Raw genomic sequence first — 22150 nt, 5'->3', positions numbered from 1 at the left:
GTCCCCCCCTCTCCGCAGGTGAGTCTCTCTGCTGAAGCAGTGACACCACCTCCACAAACACACACACACTAGAAAGGATCAGGTGAAGGAAAAGGAGGGGGAAACAGGTAGGAAAAAAAACCCAGGAGAAACAGAAACTAAACAAGCTGCCACAGCACACTCCGTGACAGCTAGAGCCACATGGAAATTGAGATTTAAGATAAGCACAGTGAAACTTTCCCTCTTCAGGAGATGAATGGGAAAACAAATTGTTCACAGACATCATTCTGCAAAGTGAAGCTCAAACATCCAACTGAAGTAACGATAAGTTAAACACATTTTGGAGTGGGGGATTTCATGAGTCTTGAGTTGTGTCTGAGGGATCATTCTAACGTATGCTTGAAATGTTTGAGAGAGCATCCATGCGGAAGATTACAACCGTTCAGCAAAAAAAAATTTCTTTGATTTTTCAGCTGTTGAAATCCTGTTCTACAATTCAAAAGTGAAATGGAATGGGATTAGTTTCCTAATCCCATAAGGTTTGAATCCGGCTACATTTTAAAGCTGACGCAGCCAGATTAAGGGATGTCAGCTGCAGGTAAAGTCAAACAAAAATGGAGAGGTGGGGTATTACTGGAGCCTGGGGCTGCAGCGAGGAGAAACACATCCACCTCTGAAGGGCCAGTTGAGCCGCAGCTCAGCTGCATTCAAATGAAACCATATGAGCATTAATACGCAGCGTGGGCCCATGCTGAAGGATTACTTTACAGAACTACTAATTATCCTAATTGTTAAGTAAACACTGTGTTTTTGCCGTGGGACCTTAAATTAGACCACCGGATGTGCTGCTATGCTTGTACTGAGTGAGCCCCAAACACCCCTGATGCAGCTTTATGGTGGTTTGTTAAAGCAAATTCTTTCTAAATGAATCTCATTTCCTCCCTCTTTGCGCGGCTTCCATGAGTGTGGTTTATCTGCTGCTGTCATGTTCAGGGTTAAGGCAGAGCTAACAGATATTGAAACATGTTGATGAAGGTTCTCAGTCATTCAGGTCATGGTAATTCTAAGTGCTGTACTGTAAGCAACTCGACTTGTTTCAGTTCCTTGAAGGTGTTTCACCTCATCCAAGAGGCTTCTTCAGTTCTAACTAACTGGAGGGGAGTTGCAGGCTTTTAAACTCTGTGTGGGAGTGTCCTTACAGAGTCCTTAAGGACACGTGTGAGCTCTGAGTTTCAGAGTCGTTAGGGTGTTAGTTTGACTTTAAAAAGCTAACTTTAACATTCTACAAGGACTTTTTAACTGGTTATAAAACCAGTGCCTCTATATAACCTGCATAAGCAAACAAGACCATCAGAGTTAAGAATGGCTATTTCTGTATAGGCAGGGTGGGAAATTAGCACTTGAACTGATCAACCCACAAGCCACAGTGGCGGGTTAGCAATTTGGACAATTGATTCTAAGACAGAGAGCATTTAATTGAGTTATACAACTGACCTGAGAAACGTAATTGCAGCGTGGTAGCTTTATTGGTAGTTTATTAAACCTGGTGGAGATACACCCTTACTTGAGAGAGGAGTTAAGAACAGATGGCGCTGGGCATGGATAGAAGAAAATGGTGGAGATAGGAAGCCGTTCAGCACTTGTTGCCACAAATTGAGGGAGCCAGGTGCTTGCTTCTGCAGCATGTGTTCGAAGAAGCTACTGGATGGCAGCAGTGGTAGGAAAATTCTCGCTTGTCATGAATTAGATGCCAGTCACAAAGCTTCGGTCCGTGCACGCTGACACACAAGTATGTTACCAGGAATGACGGCAACAGCTGCCACTGCGCCATCACCGTGTTTGCGCCCAAAAAATACATGTGTGTACATTCATAGGCGAACATGATTTGTCATTCACAACGGCTCAGCCACTGGTCGATCTGTGTAAAAAGCTATCTGAAGACAAAACTGCCTTGACAAAGCTGTCAGTTTCAAATCAGCATGCCAGCTATTTAAACACACATGGCCTTGCCCCAGAGTTTAAACAACGTTGATGGATTGATGAAGCTACTGATCTCAACATGGAAAAAATCATGAATGTCCTTGTTTGCTTTTTTGATGATGACCTGGCCAAAGTAACAACACAACAACTGTAAATAAGTGATAGTGTGATAGCCATCATCAGTTTAGCAGTTCTTTAAGCATACATTTTACTGTATTCTCTTAATTTATTTTCCATTATTTAATTCAGTTTTAGAAAGAAGCTCTTCATAAGTTTCAAATTGTCAACTTGTCACTTTAGAGTTACTGCAGTAATGTTTACAGTTGACATTCACATGCCTACTGCAAAAATTCGACATTTTCTGATACAGAGAATTCAAAATGGATAACCATTAGTAAGAATTTCGAATAAACATTTTTCATGTGATTGTATTGTTATTTTTTTAACCAAGACAAACGCTACACAGCCATTTTTCTTCCACCAGCCTGTGGCATTGTGGCAGTGTTGGAAATCAAATTTCCAACACTGGTGTAGGTATTCTTCAATACCTTTAAACTGGAAGAAGCTCAACTAGTCTCGCTAGAAAGCTTTAAAAATTATAAGAAAGCTCTCCATAATGCCAGAGCAGCTTATTCAGCATTGATAGAGGAAAATAAGAACAACTCCAGGTTTCTTTTCAGCACTGTAGCCTGGCTGACAGAGAGTCATACCTCTATTGATGCTTGTACTCCTATAACACTCAGCAGTAATGACTTTATGGGCATCTTTCATGATAAAATTCTAGATTATTCTTATTAGAGACAAAATTCATCACCTTCTGACCTCAGATGGCACCAATTTAGCCTGTAAGACAGAAACCTCAGAAACAGCTGTAAAACCAGATGTTCATCTTGAATTATTTTCTACCATTGACCTTCATCAGCTAATTAATGGTTTCTTCATCTAAACCATCAACGTGTCTGTTAGACCCGGATCAAAATATAATTTACTACTTTAATTAGTGCAGTTTCAGTGGAATGACAGGCTCTTAAAGCTAGTTATATTTATTCTGATTATATTTTTTCATATGTCCCCTCATGGTTTTGTTTTGTTGGTTTCTTTTGTGAAGCGTCTTTGAGGATTTTGAAAAGCGCTATATAAGTTCAATGTATTATTATTATTATTATTATTATTAGGTGCAACAGAATCAAGGAGAGAAATAAGCACTGAGTTAACATCATTAGTGAATTTTTCCACAAGTTCTGTCGCTGTTGCAAAAGGAACCAAGGCAAAAGGGTACCCCCCCCCCCCCCCCCGCGTCTCCACTTTGAGGAATAAGAAACTACATCAGACTTATCATCAGCATGAGGGTGAGTCGATAATGACTGAATTTTGTTTTAAAGTGAACTATTCCTTTAAAAGCCAAGAGTAAAATTTAAAAAATCGATCCTAAAATGGACAGGCAGCCAGTGAACAGAAACTAAAATAGGGGAGATATGATCGTATTTTCGTGATGTGATTAAAAGTCTGGCAGCTGCATTCTGGACACCCATTCACCCACACATTCATGTTTTGTCAAAGGCATGTAAACACTGCATTACAGTAATCCAGATGAGAGGTCATAAAAGTATGAGACACTCTTTCAAGATAATTGAAAGAAATAAAAGACTTTATTCTAGAGATATTTCTGAGAAGGAAAAAAGCTATACTGAGCTAAATGTTTAACATGTGATTCAAGGGTCCAACATTCTTAACAGTGGGTACCACATGCTGAGATAGAGAGCCAACAGCAGGCAAATAAATGGGTGTGAGAGTGGACAGGGCCTACGATGAGATTTCGGTTTTGGAGGCGTTAAGCTTAAGAAAGTTCACTGCCATCCAATTCATCACTGCAGCCAAACAATTATGCAAGGAAGATAATTTAGTTGACTCGGATGGTTTGCAGGACAATTACAGCTGGATATCATCAGCGTAACAATGGAAAGAAATATATTGTTTCAGTGTGTACCTCACACCAGGGGCTGGTCGGTAGGTGACCACGAGAATGTGTAGTTGTGTGTGTATGTGTGGGTTAGTAGAGAGGAGAAAGATAGAGAAGGAAAAAGAGCTAACACTAAGGAGGAGCAAACGGCCGTGGAGTGACACAATACTCCCCTTCCATCACTTGGCGATAGGCTAACAAACTCAGGCTCAATCACCTTCCACTGGTCTTTGTTCCAAATAGAAATGCAGCTTAGATGGTGTCAATGCTAATAGCTCAAATCAGCTCATGACCACATTTATGAGTGGGGCCTGCTGAGTGAAATTAAAAGCAATCATAACAGGCAGACATATGGTGTTGCTGGATTTTGGAGGAGCAATAGATAATAACAATGAGGACTGGGTCTATGCAGAACATTTTAAGGACAAAGGCCAAAAAAGCTAGAGAGATCCCTCGAGCTTAACATTCCGCATTTGAATTACTTTTTAAAAACTACACCTAGCCCACCCCCTGACCATGGCCCCTGGGGGAACTGATAAAATCATATTCGGGGGCATAATTCTAAAAACAAGCTGTGCTCATTTGGTTTGGACCAGGTCTCAGTAAAAAACATAAAATCAAGATTTTCAGATAAAATAAGAGCCCTTAAAATAAAAGTTTTGTTAGAAAGGGATTGTGAAATTAAAAGAGCTAATTTGATATCAGAAATAACAGGCACAGCCGTTTTGGTAATTTGAATTAAAAGAGATAGGGCAAAGGTTTCTCTTTGTAACTCTTCTCATTCTGCAAGGACTAGTGGGCCTGGCAGTTAATATGGTCTGAATGGGTACTGGAGGAGTTAATTGTAAGGGTACAGTAAGTAATTTGGGGCGCCGAGCCACAGGGTGGAGATAGTGAGTGAGGTGGTGGGAGTGGTGGCAGAGGCGGGGCAGTGAAGTAGTCCCTTTGGGGAAAAGCAGAAATGACAGGAGGTGCACATGTGGGTGTATGCACTTGATTGAGTTGATCTGATGGTCATACACGTGGGGCAGTGATGACAGTATGGACGATGATAGATGAAAGTGCATGTGTGCCCCCAAAACTGGGATTCTGTCTCTGCTAAAAACCTGCGTCCCCAGAACAAATTTTAATTGTCAACAAAAAGTTATGTGAGGTGCAGGTAGACTGGAGCCAGGTGTGGCCCCTGTTAAAAGACGTGAGGGGACCAGATATAAAGACGCGCTTCTCAAGAAAATATTGAGAATGAGTCGCTGATTAAAATCACAGAGAGAGGAGGAGAGGGGGAAGAAAATCTCCCGTAACCTCTATTATGCACCTTGGTGAACAACACCAGGTCAGCAGGGGAGATTAGTGACTCCACACAGCGACGACCACCGGGAGAATTTCGGCGCTAGGTCCCCTTGGAGCCAGATCCAGGGCTGCTTGGAGGCAGCATGGATGGAGGAGGGTGAGAGCCCCCCTCCAGTGGAATCCGGAAGACTCAGGATTTTGAATTTTTTGGCCAGCGGGAGGTCCTGAGATTTTGGAGGGAGAGACTGCCGGACCAGTGCTCCTGTTTAAGAGGAGTCTAGCTCAGCTGGGCTTTTCCAATCCCCGCCAATGAAAGAGGGAGCCACTGGAGGAAGATGGCGGAGAGTCGAGGCAGCCGTTGATTTGGGCTTTGTTCCCAGGAGGACCCGTGGATCTTCATGTTGGGCTGAAACAGCCCCTTGAGATCCCACGATGATGGAGCTGGTCCACGGGAGACTGGGATCAATGTCTGTGGTGGTCACACACAGGATGAACTTGTTTTTGTCCCTGAGCTTGGCTTGCACACCAGCAACCCTTTCCTTAACTTTTGACACGGTAAGGTTGCAAGATCCACACTCATCTTTCATATTTGCAGTTAGAGTAGTACGTAACTCCATCACTCAAGTGTCATGTGTTCTATGTAGTTAATTAACATTTATCCCAGAGATTGAAACCGGTAGAACACTAATTAAAAGAGTTTCAGCTAAAAAGCAGTGTATTGCTTTGCTGTTTGGGGAGCAGCTGCTTCCGCAAGCACTCTGTAGTCTGGTGATATGTCAGTGGATACTTCTTTAGCAGCAGAACAGCTGGCTTATAGCATAACTTATTACGTTGGACTTGTTTCTGAGCTGTTGGCCTATTTTTCTGAAGATATAACATTTCTAGGGAATGTTGATAACTATTGATTTCTCAACAAAATTGCTAATACTGAGCAGATGAGTTTATGAACAGCACTAAAACTAAGTTCACTCTGTTTCGCCATCGTCATATTAGCATTATTAATCTTAGATAGCCACAAACAGATACTTTACCTCACTGCTATGCATCCTGCGAACAGCTGGGTTTAAAAAATTGTATTATAAAATATATTGCCTTGTTCTTTCACTTGCTTTCAGAAAAAATGCACACTAGCATGTGCATCTACAACATGATGCAGAGGTGCTCATACCACTTGTGTCCACAGGGGAGTAAATCTTATGTCACTTTTAACTTACACCCAACCATCAGAAGAACAGACCGTGAAAACAGTCCTTAAGTTCTGCAGCTCTAAAAACCAACAGCTGATGCAACGCAGTTCCTAGAAAAGCGTCAGCAGGGTCAAACAGCTCAGCTCCAAAATAAATTACCCACTTTTCCTGAGGCAGTGCTATAGGAATGGTTCAGATTTATTGTGCGTTGGAGTTTGGAGGATGATCACATGCATGTGGTCAGTAGCAGTGAGCCAGTGACCCAACCTACCTCTCAGGTTACAACCTATATATAACACCCACCCCCTCCCTCCGCCCCCTCCCTCTCCAGCACAACTTCCCTGGAAGCTCCCTCTCCTTCCACACTGGTCCTGGCGTTCTCCACTGTCATCCGAGATCCTCCTCCGCCTCTCACTGTTTACCCACCATCCGCCTGGCAACCGTCTGCGTGCTCGGGATTACCAGAGGCCTTTTCTTTCAACGCCACCATCTCTGCCTTCCTTCAACTGGATTTCTTTGGGAATTAGGGGTCTGGAGGTCTGAACTGAGAAGGGCTGCAGAGGAGAGCTGGGACTTCGGCTGCCCACATCCCTGACTCCTTCTCCTCTCTTCTTTCTTGGGAGTTTTGGTTGAATCTGACAGGCAGGAGTGGGGGTTTGGAGGACTCCCCACACCATGGATCACTCTCTGTTTGGTTGTCTACGCAGCCCTCATGCCCCAGCCCAGGGCCTGCACCCCGCCATCACCCAGTCGCCACTGACCCTGCATGGTCGGAGTGACCATATCTCCTACCTGGATCTACCCAGCTCTTCGCCCCCCTACAGCTACTCTGGTGGAGAGGACAATGGAGTGTTTGGCAGTCCAGCCCACCGAGGCCACCTGCACCAGCAGCAGCATCCCCTCCACCCTCAGCACCCGCCTGGCTGGCCCGTCCCCCTGCAGATGCCCTCACCTAATGCTCGGCAAAGCGTCTGCCTGCCGCCGCTTGAGGCCACGGCCCCAGAACTCTGCACTGGGGGCCCAAACCTGTGCAACACCGACCCAAGTCAGGGCAGCGGTGACCCCACAGGGGCATCATGTGTGTCTGGGGAATATGGGCGGCAGAGTGTGTCTTCAGAGGACCCAGACAGAAGGAGCCGTAAAGGCAAGAATGATAACTCAGGTAAGTTCAGGAAGTCTATTATGCATTTAGTTTTGAACAATTTCCCATGAAACTGCATTTTTCTTTTTAAATAGAGCCTGAAGCTTAATTTCTCTGCAAGATATTCATTTCATACTGTAGAGAAGTTTATTACAGCATATTACTGATAGTGACAGTAGTGTTCATGCAACAATTATTTTATATTTATAATTTATAAAGTCAAACTGGCTTCACTTTATAATGACCATCCAGATAATGTTTATGGATGAAATAAACAGTATTTATTAACCTTTAACAAAAACTTAAAAACATCAACTTTACAATAAACAATTGCTTACTAAATGGTTTATAAAGCATTTAAGTGTTTGTTAACTGTGAAATAATTAGAGTAAATTAAAGAGAATAACTAGAGTAAAAGTAAATTACACTAAAGTCAAATTAACTTTATGATGGTTATGATAAGGTGTGTAAGTTATTGTCGTTAGATATTCAGACGAGTATTTTTCTGATCACTCTTAAACTATTAATTGTAATAATTTATGATAGAGACCAAGCAGTGTTATGGTAAAATTTAAACCCAAATCTAAAAAATTCTGTTTGTTTTTGATTTAAGAAAAAATAAAAATAAATAAAAAATAGCCCAAGTTAATTGAAAACTAGTGTTACCAACACTAACACTGTCAATACTACATTAAATTTCATCATAAACATAACTAAACTGAATCTGCTGAAGATTTTTACAGCATTAACAAAGAAAAAGTATAAGACATGATTACACACAATCATGTCATATTTTCCTCATGTTTGAGTATAAAAGTTGGTAATTTTTTTCGTTATTAAAATCCATCTTTAACTTCTCTTTAACGCATCTTTACTAACATGTACTGTTTTTCTCTTGGTAAGAAATTCAAACTCTTACTTTAGTAAAATATAAAGTGCACTTTTATCATGACAATATCTATTTAGTACTTCAACCATCTCTGGTATACTATATAGGAAAGAGGCCAAATCCTCAGGTGTAATTTTTGGGGTATTTTCCAATAGGACATTTGACCATTGGCCTCTACAGATTGTACTTAGAATACATTTACAACCACAGCCTTTATTTTAGATACAGAAAGTTGATGATACAAGTCTGCAGTCAGTGACTGATAAATAATTGTGAATTGTGAGATTAATGTTGTGCCTCTAAACTCTATTTTCCATCACTAATAATGGTTGATTTGTAGTGGTGAGAATTTGCAGTAATGAGATATTTGCCCACTCGATGAGCTGTGCTGCTTGTGTGGCGGCTGGTCTACAAAAGAGTTTGGATAAGGAGCCCATGAGGGGTTTCTTAACATGCAGATGGGCTCACATGAAATGTCCTCATGTGAAATTGGCTGTATGTATCTGTTTAATAAAAGTAGAATCCTAAATGAAATGCCATACTTAAACTGATTTTACTACTTTCTAATGGGAGGAGATTCTCTCAGATTAGGACCTAAAATAAGTTGATGTGGAAGAAAAGGAGACCTGATCTGACCTGTCAAATCCACAGGGTTATTCTTTAGTCTGTGTGAACATATACTGTAAAAATAGCAAAGTATTGATTTTATTTATACTCTGGGTTTTAGATTAAAACTGAACTGTTGCTGTCATTTTGAATTAGATGTATATAAAGTTCCTGAAACTAAATCAACTCAAAGATTTAAAAAAGAGACCTAGTCGCCTCATCTCTCTAACACAAAGCAACTGTAAAAATTGTTATATTATCTGTAAATGTAAATCCCAGTATGATATCCTGACTATATTTCCAAGCTTTCCAGCTTTCTCCATATATATATATATATATGTATATATATATATTTCCAAGCTTTCCAGCTTTCTCCATATGTATATATACATATATATTACAACAGATTGAGTAAAAAATATTATTTTATTTATATCTTTTAATAATATACAGCTTTTCAGTCAATATAAACAAGAAGCCCTGAAAGTGACCTGAAAACAGCTGAAAACAATTTTAATAACATAATAATAATTATAATTATATATAATAATTCCCCCTGCTGATGAAGATCATGTAACAGGATCAAAAGCTACATAATGAACTCATTAAAAATGCAGCATCATGCAAGTGTTTTAAATTTTAAGATGTAAACTCAATGGTTAAGATCCTTTCACTCCCAGACAAAACACAGAGGTCATGACCTCAGTGTCCTTCATGGTAGCTGCAGCTCTGATCAAACTCATGTGGACTGTTGCTGGGGTTCACAGTTAAGGTGATGCTGGAGGTGCAGGTCACGTATCAACGGCATAAAACTTAACTGTACACATATGCTTCCTATGAACGGTAAAAGAGCACATCATCCACCAGACTTAAAAGCAGGCACCGTATCTGCATCATTTAGCCCCACTGACAGGCAGCTTGGAGTGGCTGCCAAGTCGAGAACTTTCCAATTCCCCAGAGTCGACTTCCCAGCCAGGAGAGAAGGCGCTTTGACTGACAGATTGAACACTTCGAGAGTGTGCTGAAGCTGCCAGCGGCCTAACCCAAATCCAATTTCCTAACTCTAACTTCATTGGCACTCTCAGAAGCCGCAGCACTTTTACAGTTTTTTTGGATAAGATGTTCTTTAAAAGGATCTAGTGATGATGAAATATACATAGTTATTGACCTACGACCCTTCAAAGGGCAGTCAGTGTGGATGGTGGCGCTGAATAATAAGAGCTGCAGTGATTTAAACAGGCAGAATGACTGAAAACACAAATACTGTAAAGACTTCAAGGCTCAATAAAAACTTTAAGTCATTAATAGGACTGAATTAAATAACATGACAAAAGGAAAATATGACACAAAACTGACAATGTCCAATGCCTTTGTGTAATTGGGCTCACACTACAGCACAGACAGTGTCTGTTTCCTGGCACACTGTGGTTTGTCAGCACATCCCACATTTACACGACTAATGAAATGTCAGCTGGATTTATGCAGTGTGGACTGGAGAACAGTGTAGAAATTATTATTCAGTGTTTTCTCACTATGAAAGATTACTTTCAAAACGCTCCATTCATTTTCATCATTCACTGACCACAAATACATAAAAAGGGATACTTGAAATATGCTCGTACTGACAGACAATATAAGTGGGGAAAATGTGATTTCACCCTTTAAGCATGACCAATTGCGGAAAAGCTTAGTGTTTATATGCAATAAGTCTTACTGAGTAGGACTAGAAAGTGCCTCTTAAACTTGATATTAACATGTGGCTTTTCCTTTATTCTCAAACATCCAGATAACTTTGAGTATATTTTCTTGTTTTTTTATGAGTCCTACATTTATTTCACTTAAAAGACATAATATAAAGTTTTACATGATCATTCTACAAGCTCTTACTCGTCCCACCAAGGATAATAATAGGATTGTACTCATCAAGGTCCAATGCTATTGTTTTTAAAATTCTTTCTGTCTAAAATATCTGTACAGTCTGACTACATTACTGCTAAGGATAAGGAAATAAATAATGGTTATGGTGTTACCAGTTAAAATAAATCGGATAGCATTTTTTTACTTTGGGTTCCCTTGTCTCAAAGTCAATGGGTTTTTAGAATGTTTTTTCTGTTAAATGTCTGAAATAAGGTCTGTGGTTAATACAAGCCCCATATGTATGTAAGTACTGTGCATATGTTTGTTCTGAATAAATATACAGTATATCCGCAAATACCCTACAATGTAATGATATAATTATATTTACAACCTGTACATTGATCAGTTTATAGAAAACCTGTATAGTAATTGTGTAGTAAGATGCTTAGTGGTGGTGACGTTCAAGTCTGTGACCATGATGTCGTCTGTTTATATCCTAACATTAGCTTTTTACTGCTACAGACTTCATTTACACTACAAAAATCACAAAGTGGTGTTCATCAGTGAAGATTATCTTGATGAACAAAATGTGTAACTATGATAAATTTGTGTTTAGAGATTATTTTCAGCAAAAATCCAAAATCCAATTAAAAAATCCCACAGAGGCAACCACAGTGATGCTAACTTAGCCTACAACTCTATTAAAGGTTCCCTGTAGCCACCTATGAGACTATGGATGAGTAGATGAGTAGATTCCTTATTTTGATGTAATCTTGTTCACATGCACAGGGAAACACATGCACATTTCTGCTAATGGTTGCTGCTGATGAATGTTGTAGTAATGAGCCAAGAAAAGAAGCAAAGCACTGGCAAAAGGCTGGAAGGAGAACACATGGATTAATAAAATACAGGTTTAAAATCTTCTCAAAAAATTGGAAACTGTTTTCTGAGACAGTAAATGACTTGAGAGCAGGTTTGTTTGCGCTTAAGGATACACACAATAGTTATTGGTGATAAACACTACACATGGGTGAAGTGGTTTAGATCATCTGATTTTACTTTTAGCTCGTCTGACTGCTTGTATCTCTTGTCCCGTTTGACTTGATTGCAGCGGTTTTACAGTTCTCCGATCTCAGCAGTGACTCACTGAGTACAGTGGTATCATTTTCAATCTATATTAATGCTCAAAACTACAAAAATGAGACCCTAGTTGTATTAAACTGGAATTATCCTGTACAGTGTATTCTGTCTGAAAAGATATTTTATTTGTACTGTAGGTGCTAAACTCAGAGCATTCATCCAAACAATAGTGTGACTAAGTAGTTTTGGTTTTTCACTAGCCACTAAATCCATACTGAATGGAGCCATCTGGGAAAAAACTCCCTGCCTGGGTTGAATAACACAGGATGCAACACTAATATCTCCACAATAAAAGGTGATTGGCACCCTAATCGTCTTGCTTTCATTTTATTTTTGTTTCAGATGGGCCCCTGCACTTTATCAAACCCGTCTAATTTTTTTTGTTCTTCCTCCCCCTCTCTTTTGGAGACTCAGCTGTGGCTGGAAAATGTTCTGTTTTTCATTTCAGAGTCCCAAGACGGGAGCTATAAGTCAGACATGAACAGCAAGCCCAGGAAGGAGCGCACAGCCTTCACCAAAGAACAGATCCGGGAACTGGAGTCAGAGTTTGCACACCACAACTATTTGACCAGACTGAGACGCTACGAAATAGCTGTCAACCTCGACCTCACGGAACGACAAGTACGGTACCTGTTGAATGACTGTGAATCATTGTGAGGCCAGAGGGGGAGGAAACAGGAGCAGCACGATAAATAGCCAACAAAATCTTGCTAGCCAATGTGCTCCAAGTCATGAAATACAATTAAAGGGGAATTAAATGGGCCATGACTTTTATTAACATCCATTCGGTATTTCAACGAAATCGACACGTCTCACACTCATAGTTTAACCCTGGAGAATTACAGATAGCTTTTTAAGCAGAAATCCAAAATAAATGTCTCACGAGGTAATGAATCACCACCATAACACTGCAGTCATAATTTGTCTCCAGAACAAGGTTTTGACACTTTTTTCCAGAGATAAAATGTGTTACTGTGCCACTCAGTGGTGGTTTGATACTCTTATGAAGAAAACAAACGTCTGAACTGCTAAACTTTTAAGATTATTAGAGGGATGTGATGTAGATAAAAGGTTCTTCTCTACATATTAACATGAATAAAAGTAGATGTTAATAATGCAGTAGTAGACTGTAGGTTTTGGCTTTAAATCCTTGATCCCATCTCTTCAGGGAGCAGGCCCACATTTGGAATTATGGAATGCTGTCTTACCCAAGGTCAGATGAAATGATTCATATCCGTCTCATCTCTGTGTGTTCAGTACACACATAGTCTGGGATGTGTTTGCTTTGCAGAGCAGAGATAAAATGCTGACTAGCTCCATCAAGTTACTATAAACCTTGTATAATCTGTAAACTGCATTTCTCATGTTGTGTTTTGCTTAATGAGATAGAAATGTAAAAATATTTCAGTTTCAGGGTGTTTCTTTAAGATATAATACTTAAAATTTCTGCATTAAAATGTCGAGTAGAACTTTCTTACATAATTAGCTGAGTTGTGTTCTTACATTATCCCAAATGTTTCCGACAATGCTCAAACTCGAAACAAAACGAAATCCACATTGTGTTTCATGTGGTTGCCTGCCACTATAACCTCGGGAAGAGATTCAGAGAGTGAGGAAGGAAGTTGGAGAATGAGACTAAATGGAACGTGAAAAAAAACTTTAAAACAGTGTGTGAACATGTGTGTCTGAGTCACATCATAGTTTTTCATCAGCAGTACTGATTGTTTAATGGTGTGTCACTAGTTTGACTGCTGGATTATTTGTGTTTATTTGTGTTACTCACACAGTTTATTTGCCTAAGACAGACAGATTACTTTGCTGTACATTGGCTTTAAGTTTGCATGTGACAACATGCACAAAGAGTGTGTGTGTGTGTGTGTGTGTGTGTGTGTTTGTGTGTGTCTGTGTGTTGGAATTCAGGTGAACCTCTGACTGCACTCAACACTCATCGGGGAGTGTGCAGGGACTCTGGTTCTCTCTCTTCTTCTTCCCCTCTCCTCTCTGTAATGTTACGTTACGTACGACTGCTGCAGTCAGGTTGATAAACAGGAGTGAAGATAAATCCACTTTTATCAATTTTTTTATCAATCCCAGAAAGTCCCAGTAACTGTTGTTGCATGCACAATTCATTCTAAAGGTGCGAACTGTTGGTTCACACGTTTTTTATGTTCAGATTAAATAAATGAATAAAACATCCTGTAACTTTTAAATTTGAACAGGACCAGGATAGCTGTTTCCTCCTGTGTCCAGTCTTTATGCTAAGCTAGGCTAATTATGTTTTTATTCAACACACAGACATAAGACTGATATCCGTCAGAACACCTCACTCTCAGAAGGAAAGCAAATAACTTTATTTCCCAAAGCATGGAACTGTTCCTTTAAAACCAGACATCTCATCAGTAGCTGGCTACTGACAAACAACAACAACAAAAATAACTTTAATTTTCTCCTTCAGGTCACATTGAGTATCTGGCTTAATAACATGACTTCTCATCAGTAAAAACACTATCCCTGTAGCCAACAGGTTCTGATACATTAAAAAAGTCAAACATTTCATAATTATTGCTCTAAATACAGGTTAAAAAGAATTCTCAAGCAGGATTACACCCATCACTCTGGGGAGGAGGGCAGTTGATGTATGGCTTCTATTAAAGAACAGTACAAGACTTCACAGAAGAAGAAAAAAAACCCTCAGTGTTTTGACATCAGCAGACGGTTGGACATGTCATACTAATGTTCTGAGGCTAATCGATTCCAAACCACAGAGACTCTTTGAAATGTCAGCGTGCTGCTCTCAACGTCTGTGAATTGACTCTGTGATGGTGTGTGTCACGGTCCAGATGGTTTCCTTAATGCTCACAAAGAAACATTTGTATGTAGTTAGCAGTGCTGTACTGTAGATGTGGACACCAGCACAGACCTGCTGCTGTTCATTCTAAAAGAGTTTGGAAAGAGTCATTGTGAAAAGAGTCAGATGACTGAGGGAGGGAAGTGTGTCAACATGTATGTCATTTCTGCTTGTAGTGTGAGCATACTGAGGTAATACATAAGTGAATATATTACTTTTTAAAATGTAGGAGATTTATAATAGACTTCATCAATGTAATAGTGTCTGGTCATTGATTGAATTCTAACGACTTGAACAAGATGAACCCTGAGCAGGTAGTAGAAAAAGTTATTCATGAAAAAACGAAAGGACCTACTGATACTGAGTAGCATCAGTTCACTGTGTTTAAACAACAGAATGGAAAAAGCCACCACACTGCTTTAGACTTTGGAATGTCCCAACCCTCCTGTTACCCATTGCTTTCTATGTTATTAGTGTTCATATTCAGTCTGGACACACACTTTTTTACACTTAGATGACCTAGGGTAGTTACGAGAGTGATGCAGTTGTTGTGCCTCAACCATTTGACAATGTTAATAACAGCCAAAATGTCACAATATGTCATAAGATGTGGACTGTTTGTCTGCATACTTTACTTTAAAGCTTCCGTATTTGACGAGTTGGAAGTGAGAACGTGTTGCTCCTGGATGACTGCAGCTTGTGCTCATTTACGCAGGCCAGTGGGTAATACATATATTTAGGCAGCACCACACTGACTGATACACAGAACCATTAAACCCTGTCATAGATGCATTTGGTTGTGGCAGGCACACATGGTTTATCATCGTGTGATTGTGTTTCTAAATAGTGTTAAAAGACTATCAGTGGTGGTATGTCATTTGCTCATACTATATGGGCTTTATGTTACACTAATGGGCTAACTTAATGAGCATGGTTGAGCCACAGTAACAGACAAATGCCCCACTGCCATGGCTTTCCAGGTGGTACACACACTTTAGAAAATGATCCGCACATTCCCAGAACCTAATATTATTATTAATATTAATCTGACAGTTATTACTTTATTATTATTTTGTTCACAAGGCATACCCAACTCAAGAAATTGAGTACCAAACCAACAGCCTCGACCAAACAGTACAGGCAAATACACACACAGCCCTAGTGTGCAGAGAAATTCAACTTGTTGAGTTAATATGTTGTAAATATAATATAATATAATTGTGTGATAATGAGGTTTTCAAATAATTCTACACAGCCCATATAAAGCAATGACAATGTAACTTTGATGTAACAACACTGGACACAGACATGACATGAAGATGTTGGTTTACCTCACTTCAAGTGGGAAAAACCCATTCAAACCTGGATACAGTGAAGTGGAGTTTGGTCACCAAATTGGAAAAATATATATATATTAAAAAAAAACTCTACTATGGTTGTACAACAATATGTGAAAATTATAGTGACTGTGTTTTGTCAATGACATATAACCATACATCATTTCTCTTTGTCATCCTGGCTGGATTTGTGAAGTAAAATCTTTTTAAAAGAAGCTTTAAATGAAGATTTGTTGCTTCCTGTGAGTAAGGAAAATTTGCTTCCAGTGACTGGAATGTGAATATAAATCTTTAGTAGACCTACTATAGCTTTGAATTGTCCCGTTAATGTCTCTGTATAGGTTAAAAGACAGTACAACACTTGTGTCCAAAAACAACCCTGCAGTCTCGGCACCCCCACAAGGACAGTGTATCTGGAGGTCTGTTGGCTAGAACCAATCAGTGTTTTGGCTCAGACAACAGCCAGGACAAGTCACCCAGGATTTACATCTTCCTGTCCGGAGCCAAGTCCCTCAACACTCCCCCTCATGTTGGCTGCTTCTCCAAACGCCCCCAATAGCAGTCCAATAAATCTGTGCATGAGAAGGTTGATTCTGGATCTTTAACGTCTTTGCTGTAATTTTAAAGCTTCTGCTCCCTGCCTACTGTACTGACTTATAACTCATCTTCAGGGTTGTTTTATTACCAACAGTATTCGTGTAATAAAATACGTCCTCCTCATATGGCCTGTTCATGACCTTAAAGCCGCGCAAATCAATACACTAACAATGATGAATTCATATATTAACAAACAATGGATCAAACGAATATGTGTGATGTCAAAGAGAATTATAACCAACTTTGCAGTTCTTCTCAGGTCTGTGGAACATTTTATCATCTTTTAGGACATTGCTTTGATTTTACCACCTACACTTTTACTTACTACGCCAAAACCTTTGCACACCACCTGCCTAGCATTAAATTGCTACAAAACGGAGTTAGTGACTAGCTGGTGAAAGTAGCTGAACATTAAGCAGCTTAATAGACAAATATTTATTTTGGCCTCTCAGTGGCCGTGAAACAAGCTGTTAACACAACATGTGACACAGGAATATATCACCTCATAAAGTTGATATGAGAACATAATAGCAAACACTCGCCAAATCATCCAGTAGATGCAGATGTAATGTAATGTATGTTTGATTTGAAGTTTGTCTTTATTCACCAAGAAAAACATTTCTTCTCTTTTGCTGCTAAACACGAAGTTCACCAGCTAGTCTCTAACTGCTGCTGAACGGTCATGTACTGAGACCTTCTCAGAGTTTTTTCACTGAAAACAGCTGCAAATGAGGTTGATGAAAGTGAGGTCGAGACTGAAGCAACACAGTTAAGTTGGCTGTAGTTGAAATAGGCTAAATAATAATAATCTCTTAATTTGATAAATAAGAACTGTAAATACTTCCTCTCACAGTCCAAAGACACACACGTGAGGTTAATGGGTCGAAGGTGTGAGTGTGAATGGTTGTTTGTCCCTACATGTCAGCCCTGTGATGATCTGGCGACTTGTCCAGGGTGTACCCCACCTCTCGCCCAATGTCAGCTGGGATCGGCTCCAGCCCCTATAGACCCTAAAAAGGATAAGCGGTTATAGACAATGGAAGAATGAATGAACATTGTAAATACTGTTTTTTTGGGGGGTTATTATTGTTGTTGTTTCTATTACTATTCTGTTTATTTTCTTTATTTTCATTATATAATTTTTGGATTAATACTCCTTGTAGTAAAGACTTTATATTTCTTGCAGTTTCTTGGTGACAGAAAGCACTCTGAGAGACACAAATGGCCTAAATACCTAAAATCACGAACCTGAGACAAATTGCGTCTTTAAAAACAACAGTAAACATGTTTTTTTAGGAAGCACAAGACTGTTTATGAGAAAATGAGCTGCATATACAAGTGTTTACTCTGGAAGCTTAACTCCCAGTGACTGAAGGCAGGCCACAAGGCAGCATTACCTCAAATAAATGCTACCGGATATGACTGCTTGGAGAACAGATTGCAGGGATGGACAGGAGGAAATATATGTGTGTTTATGTCTGTTAATATATGAGTATGGAGTTGTAATGGGTAGACTGGTGGTGTAAGCATGAAGGACTGGGTGCTGGAGGGACTACAGGGAGGTAGCAGTGACAGGAGGTGGGACCGGGACGAGGACTCAGGAGAGGACTGGGGATGGATCTCATTGGTCGAGATTGAATGTCCCCGTTTTAGACAGCAGCTTATTCATCACTATGAGAGACTCGGATACTAAATAAGCTGTGGAGTCAGGGACAGGAGGTAGAGGGGCGAGCCAGCAGGCAGTGTGACTCATGCATCAGCACATATCTGCCTATGTGGAAATACAGTACAACACTGCAATACTAACAGCAAAACCCCACACCAGTAATCTAATCATTGGCTTGCACCATTACACTCAAACCCAGAGGACAAAAGAAACTGAAGATGACTCTATTCCTGCATGGGTTGTTGTCCCTGCACAGAAATACATGCTGCATTTGAAGTTGGTGTGTTTAGTAGCTAAAACAGTTTAGCTACTAGTTTTTTGTTAAAGACATTTTCTTTTGAAAAGATCAGAGATGAAAACTGAACTGAACTTAAAAATCGAAAAAGGCTCCATTTTAATTTTCTCTGCGTTGATATTTGACATTTTTCTTTTATGTATGTATGGGTGAGGTATTGGACAGTGTGAGTTAAGGTTTTTGTTTCTGTCTGTCCCATAATTGGTCTCACGCTGCAACTATAAAGGGTTTATCCTCTTGGAGGAATAATAACACATCCTCATATTTTAACGGCTGAGTAGGTTGATTGCCAGGGAAACCAAAACGACATATATCACAGTTTCCAATACAACATGACCATTGCAGCGCAACAGCGACAGGCGTACTGTACTCTCACAGATTGGTCAGGCTTACGAAAACATTGTGGTTTGGCCAAAATGAACTATGTTACTTATGTTACTTCAGTTCCAAACATACCTACATTATGTATGTAACTTAAGTTGTGCTATGTAAATGCAGTCCAGAGACTTAATTTGGTTAAGACACTCAAGGGTTGCAATAAGCTGTTTTCACAGTCGACCTACATGGTAAGTTTTCTAATGAGGATGTGCTCACTGTATTTCTTTAAAGTCTGCCCAGTACATTTTGATATACAGTGTGTGGTTACAAGAGGAAAGTTCTGACTGATGATGGTACCAGAGGAAAGGTCAGGAAGTCAAAAGAATCAATACATTTCCTCCTAGGGGTGTACATGTACTGTACATGTCCATACCAAATTTCATGAAGAAATTGTTCAGTAGTTGTTCTTATATCTTGATATTAGTAATCATAAGCTGTACTTGAGAAGCATTTAGTTTCCCTGATGGTGGCCCCTAATGAAAGATGTCATGATAAATCTTTCAGGATTCTACTGTTGACCGGGGTTAAGACAACTGTATAACCACCAACTTAATGAAACCTTTATCAAATGTCTTAGAGGGGCACTGCACTAATTTTAAATATAAGAAGTCAGTTTAAGCTTTTGAAACCTAACCTAACTCAAGGACTAGAAGTCAGGATATCTGAAAGAAACCACAATAACGTCTTACTGCTTTGTGTTTCCTCTCAGGTAAAGGTGTGGTTTCAGAACAGGAGGATGAAGTGGAAGCGTGTGAAGGGAGGCCAGCAGGGGGCAGCAGCTCTGGAGAAAGAACTGGTGAACGTGAAAAAGGGGATGTTACTGCCATCTGAGTTTTCAGGGATAGTAGGACTGCAACGCACTGCCAGCTCGCCGAGGCCGGCGACAGAGGAGGACAGTCACGACAGTGACCAGAGCTCAGAGCATCCTCACCTATGACCCTCCATAGTGTATTGGACAGGGCAGAAACAAAGGAAACGTGAGAAAGGTGAGATGTAAAGAACACCTGTATACAGCTTGCTGTGAGCAAAGCCTCCCAACAGACAATAACATGAGACTCAGAGAACATTCCGGAGATGCTTTGCATTTGGATTTTGCACTGTCAAGAATTTGTTTCAGTCAAATTCTACTGTACTTCTTTGAGCAATCAGTACAAGAACGTTTATGTTGTGTGTACAATGAACTGAAGCACTCATGCTTTTGAATTCTAATAATTTATACAGTCAAGACTGTAACCACCATAAACTCAAACTACTTCTTGCATTCTAATGGAACTGAAAAATGTGTTTATCCTCTTGTTTTGCTTCTCACTCCTTCTGAAAGTTTACATGCTTTAATTTGCAAAAACTTGGATTTCCAATGCGAATAAATACCAAAAATAAAAAAATGTGTTGGTGGCAGTTTGTCATGGATACACTCAGGGACAGACTTTACCTTCATAGGCAAAGCAGTCAGCTGCCCTGAGCTCCTAACAGCCATACATTTATTATGATGTTTGGATATAAAAAATATAAGATTGTGTTGTATGTAATAACCACCTTTAAAAAGATGCAGAGTTGTTATACATGTTATAAATATTGTGTTTTATTTTCAAGAGTTCATGGGTGTAAAAGGAACTGGAATTTTTTGAATAAGAGTAATACTGCTCATTCATTGGTTAGGGTGGGTGATTGACAAGTGGGCAAAAACAGAAAGTGAGAGCCTGAGAGTTTATGCAAGCAAGAGTGTAATTGATGTTCTGAGAGTCGTACAGTTGTATATATATATATATATACTTGTATATACTTGTTTTAAGTATATGCAAGTATATATATATATATATATATATATATACATACTTGTATATACTTGTTATTTTTCAGGTTTCAGATGTTAATACAGATGTATTATGTTAAAACATAATATATGTATGATCAATAAATACAATATGATGCAGCAGATTATAGATGAATGTATCTAGACCATGACAACCAATGAGATCCCTGAGCAGCATATGGTGCTGCCTAGGAACAGTAAACATTGTAGCCCTTGACGCTAATGTTAGCTCGCATAGTACTGTTGACAGAAACTTACAATCTCACCTCCAGCTCTGTGTTGACAGTGTCTCCCCACTCATCCAGACTCGTTTAATGTGTTGCTACAGCAAGTTGTAAGCAAGCAAGCACCACGCAAGATCACATAAGAGTGCTGAAGCCACACCCCTGTTGCTGCACAGAACGCTGCTCACTGTTGATTCAAAATGTATTAATATTGAAAGTGTCACATTTCCAGATTGCACCAAATTAGACACTGCGACAGACACACAGACAGACAGACTGACAGACAGACAGACACACACACAGACACACAGACAGATAGACTGATAGACAGATTTCTTGCTTTATAAATATATTTTTTCTGATTTCTGTCCTGGACATTTATGTAAATTAGTGCATTTTAATTAGATAATGTATCATTTACATATTGCTACATACAATTTTAGAAAACTTGTAATGCAAAGTATTATTGTCTTAACGTAAGTAAGCAGCTGGGAAAGATTCATGGTGATATCCATTAGTTGAAAATGTTACCGTATTTACCTGTAGTGTCTCTCCTTAGTAATAGATGGGAGTGCCTCCTATACCACAGCCAGTAGCAACACTGTCAGTTAGAGAAAGGATAAGGACACAATAGTGTTCCTATGCATGAGATTGTCTAGAAATACCCACATCATCCTGGATATACTTCTATGAGAGGATGTTCTCTTGATCGATTAAGTGTATTTGTGTGATGTCTACAGTGTGTGATTGTGCATTCTAATTCATACAGTGGTTGACTTGGCCAGCAAGCCGCATCGTCTGTTAAAGCAGCTGATGATTCACTCACTTGATTGAGCTCAGGCTTTCAGCTGCTCTGTGGCTTTCAGTTCCCTCAGACACATCTCAACACAGAATTGTGGTCCAATGTTGTACCCAGTGTTTTCTCTCTGTGCATGTGTTTCATTACTGTGTGTCATTGTCTGA

The 22150-nt window shown here is 39.6% G+C and overlaps 1 protein-coding gene across 1 annotated transcript; it reads left to right on the top strand.

The window, feature by feature from the left end:
* The first annotated feature begins 6783 nt into the window (after positions 1 to 6783).
* On the top strand, positions 6784 to 20520 carry LOC311272572 (homeobox protein MOX-2-like). The gene is made up of 3 exons (XM_084379099.1): positions 6784 to 7558; positions 12478 to 12650; positions 19860 to 20520. Exons 1-3 carry the CDS (start codon positions 7072 to 7074, stop codon positions 20085 to 20087), a joined length of 888 nt encoding a protein of 295 aa, XP_084235225.1. The 5' UTR covers positions 6784 to 7071; the 3' UTR covers positions 20088 to 20520.
* Positions 20521 to 22150: the final 1630 nt, after the last annotated feature.

The sequence above is a fragment of the Pagrus pagrus genome, assembly GCF_965226575.1.
Source record: "Pagrus pagrus genome assembly, chromosome: 17".
NCBI classification, from domain to species: Eukaryota; Metazoa; Chordata; class Actinopteri; order Spariformes; family Sparidae; genus Pagrus; species Pagrus pagrus.
This window is presented reverse-complemented; position numbering and strand designations above follow the sequence as displayed.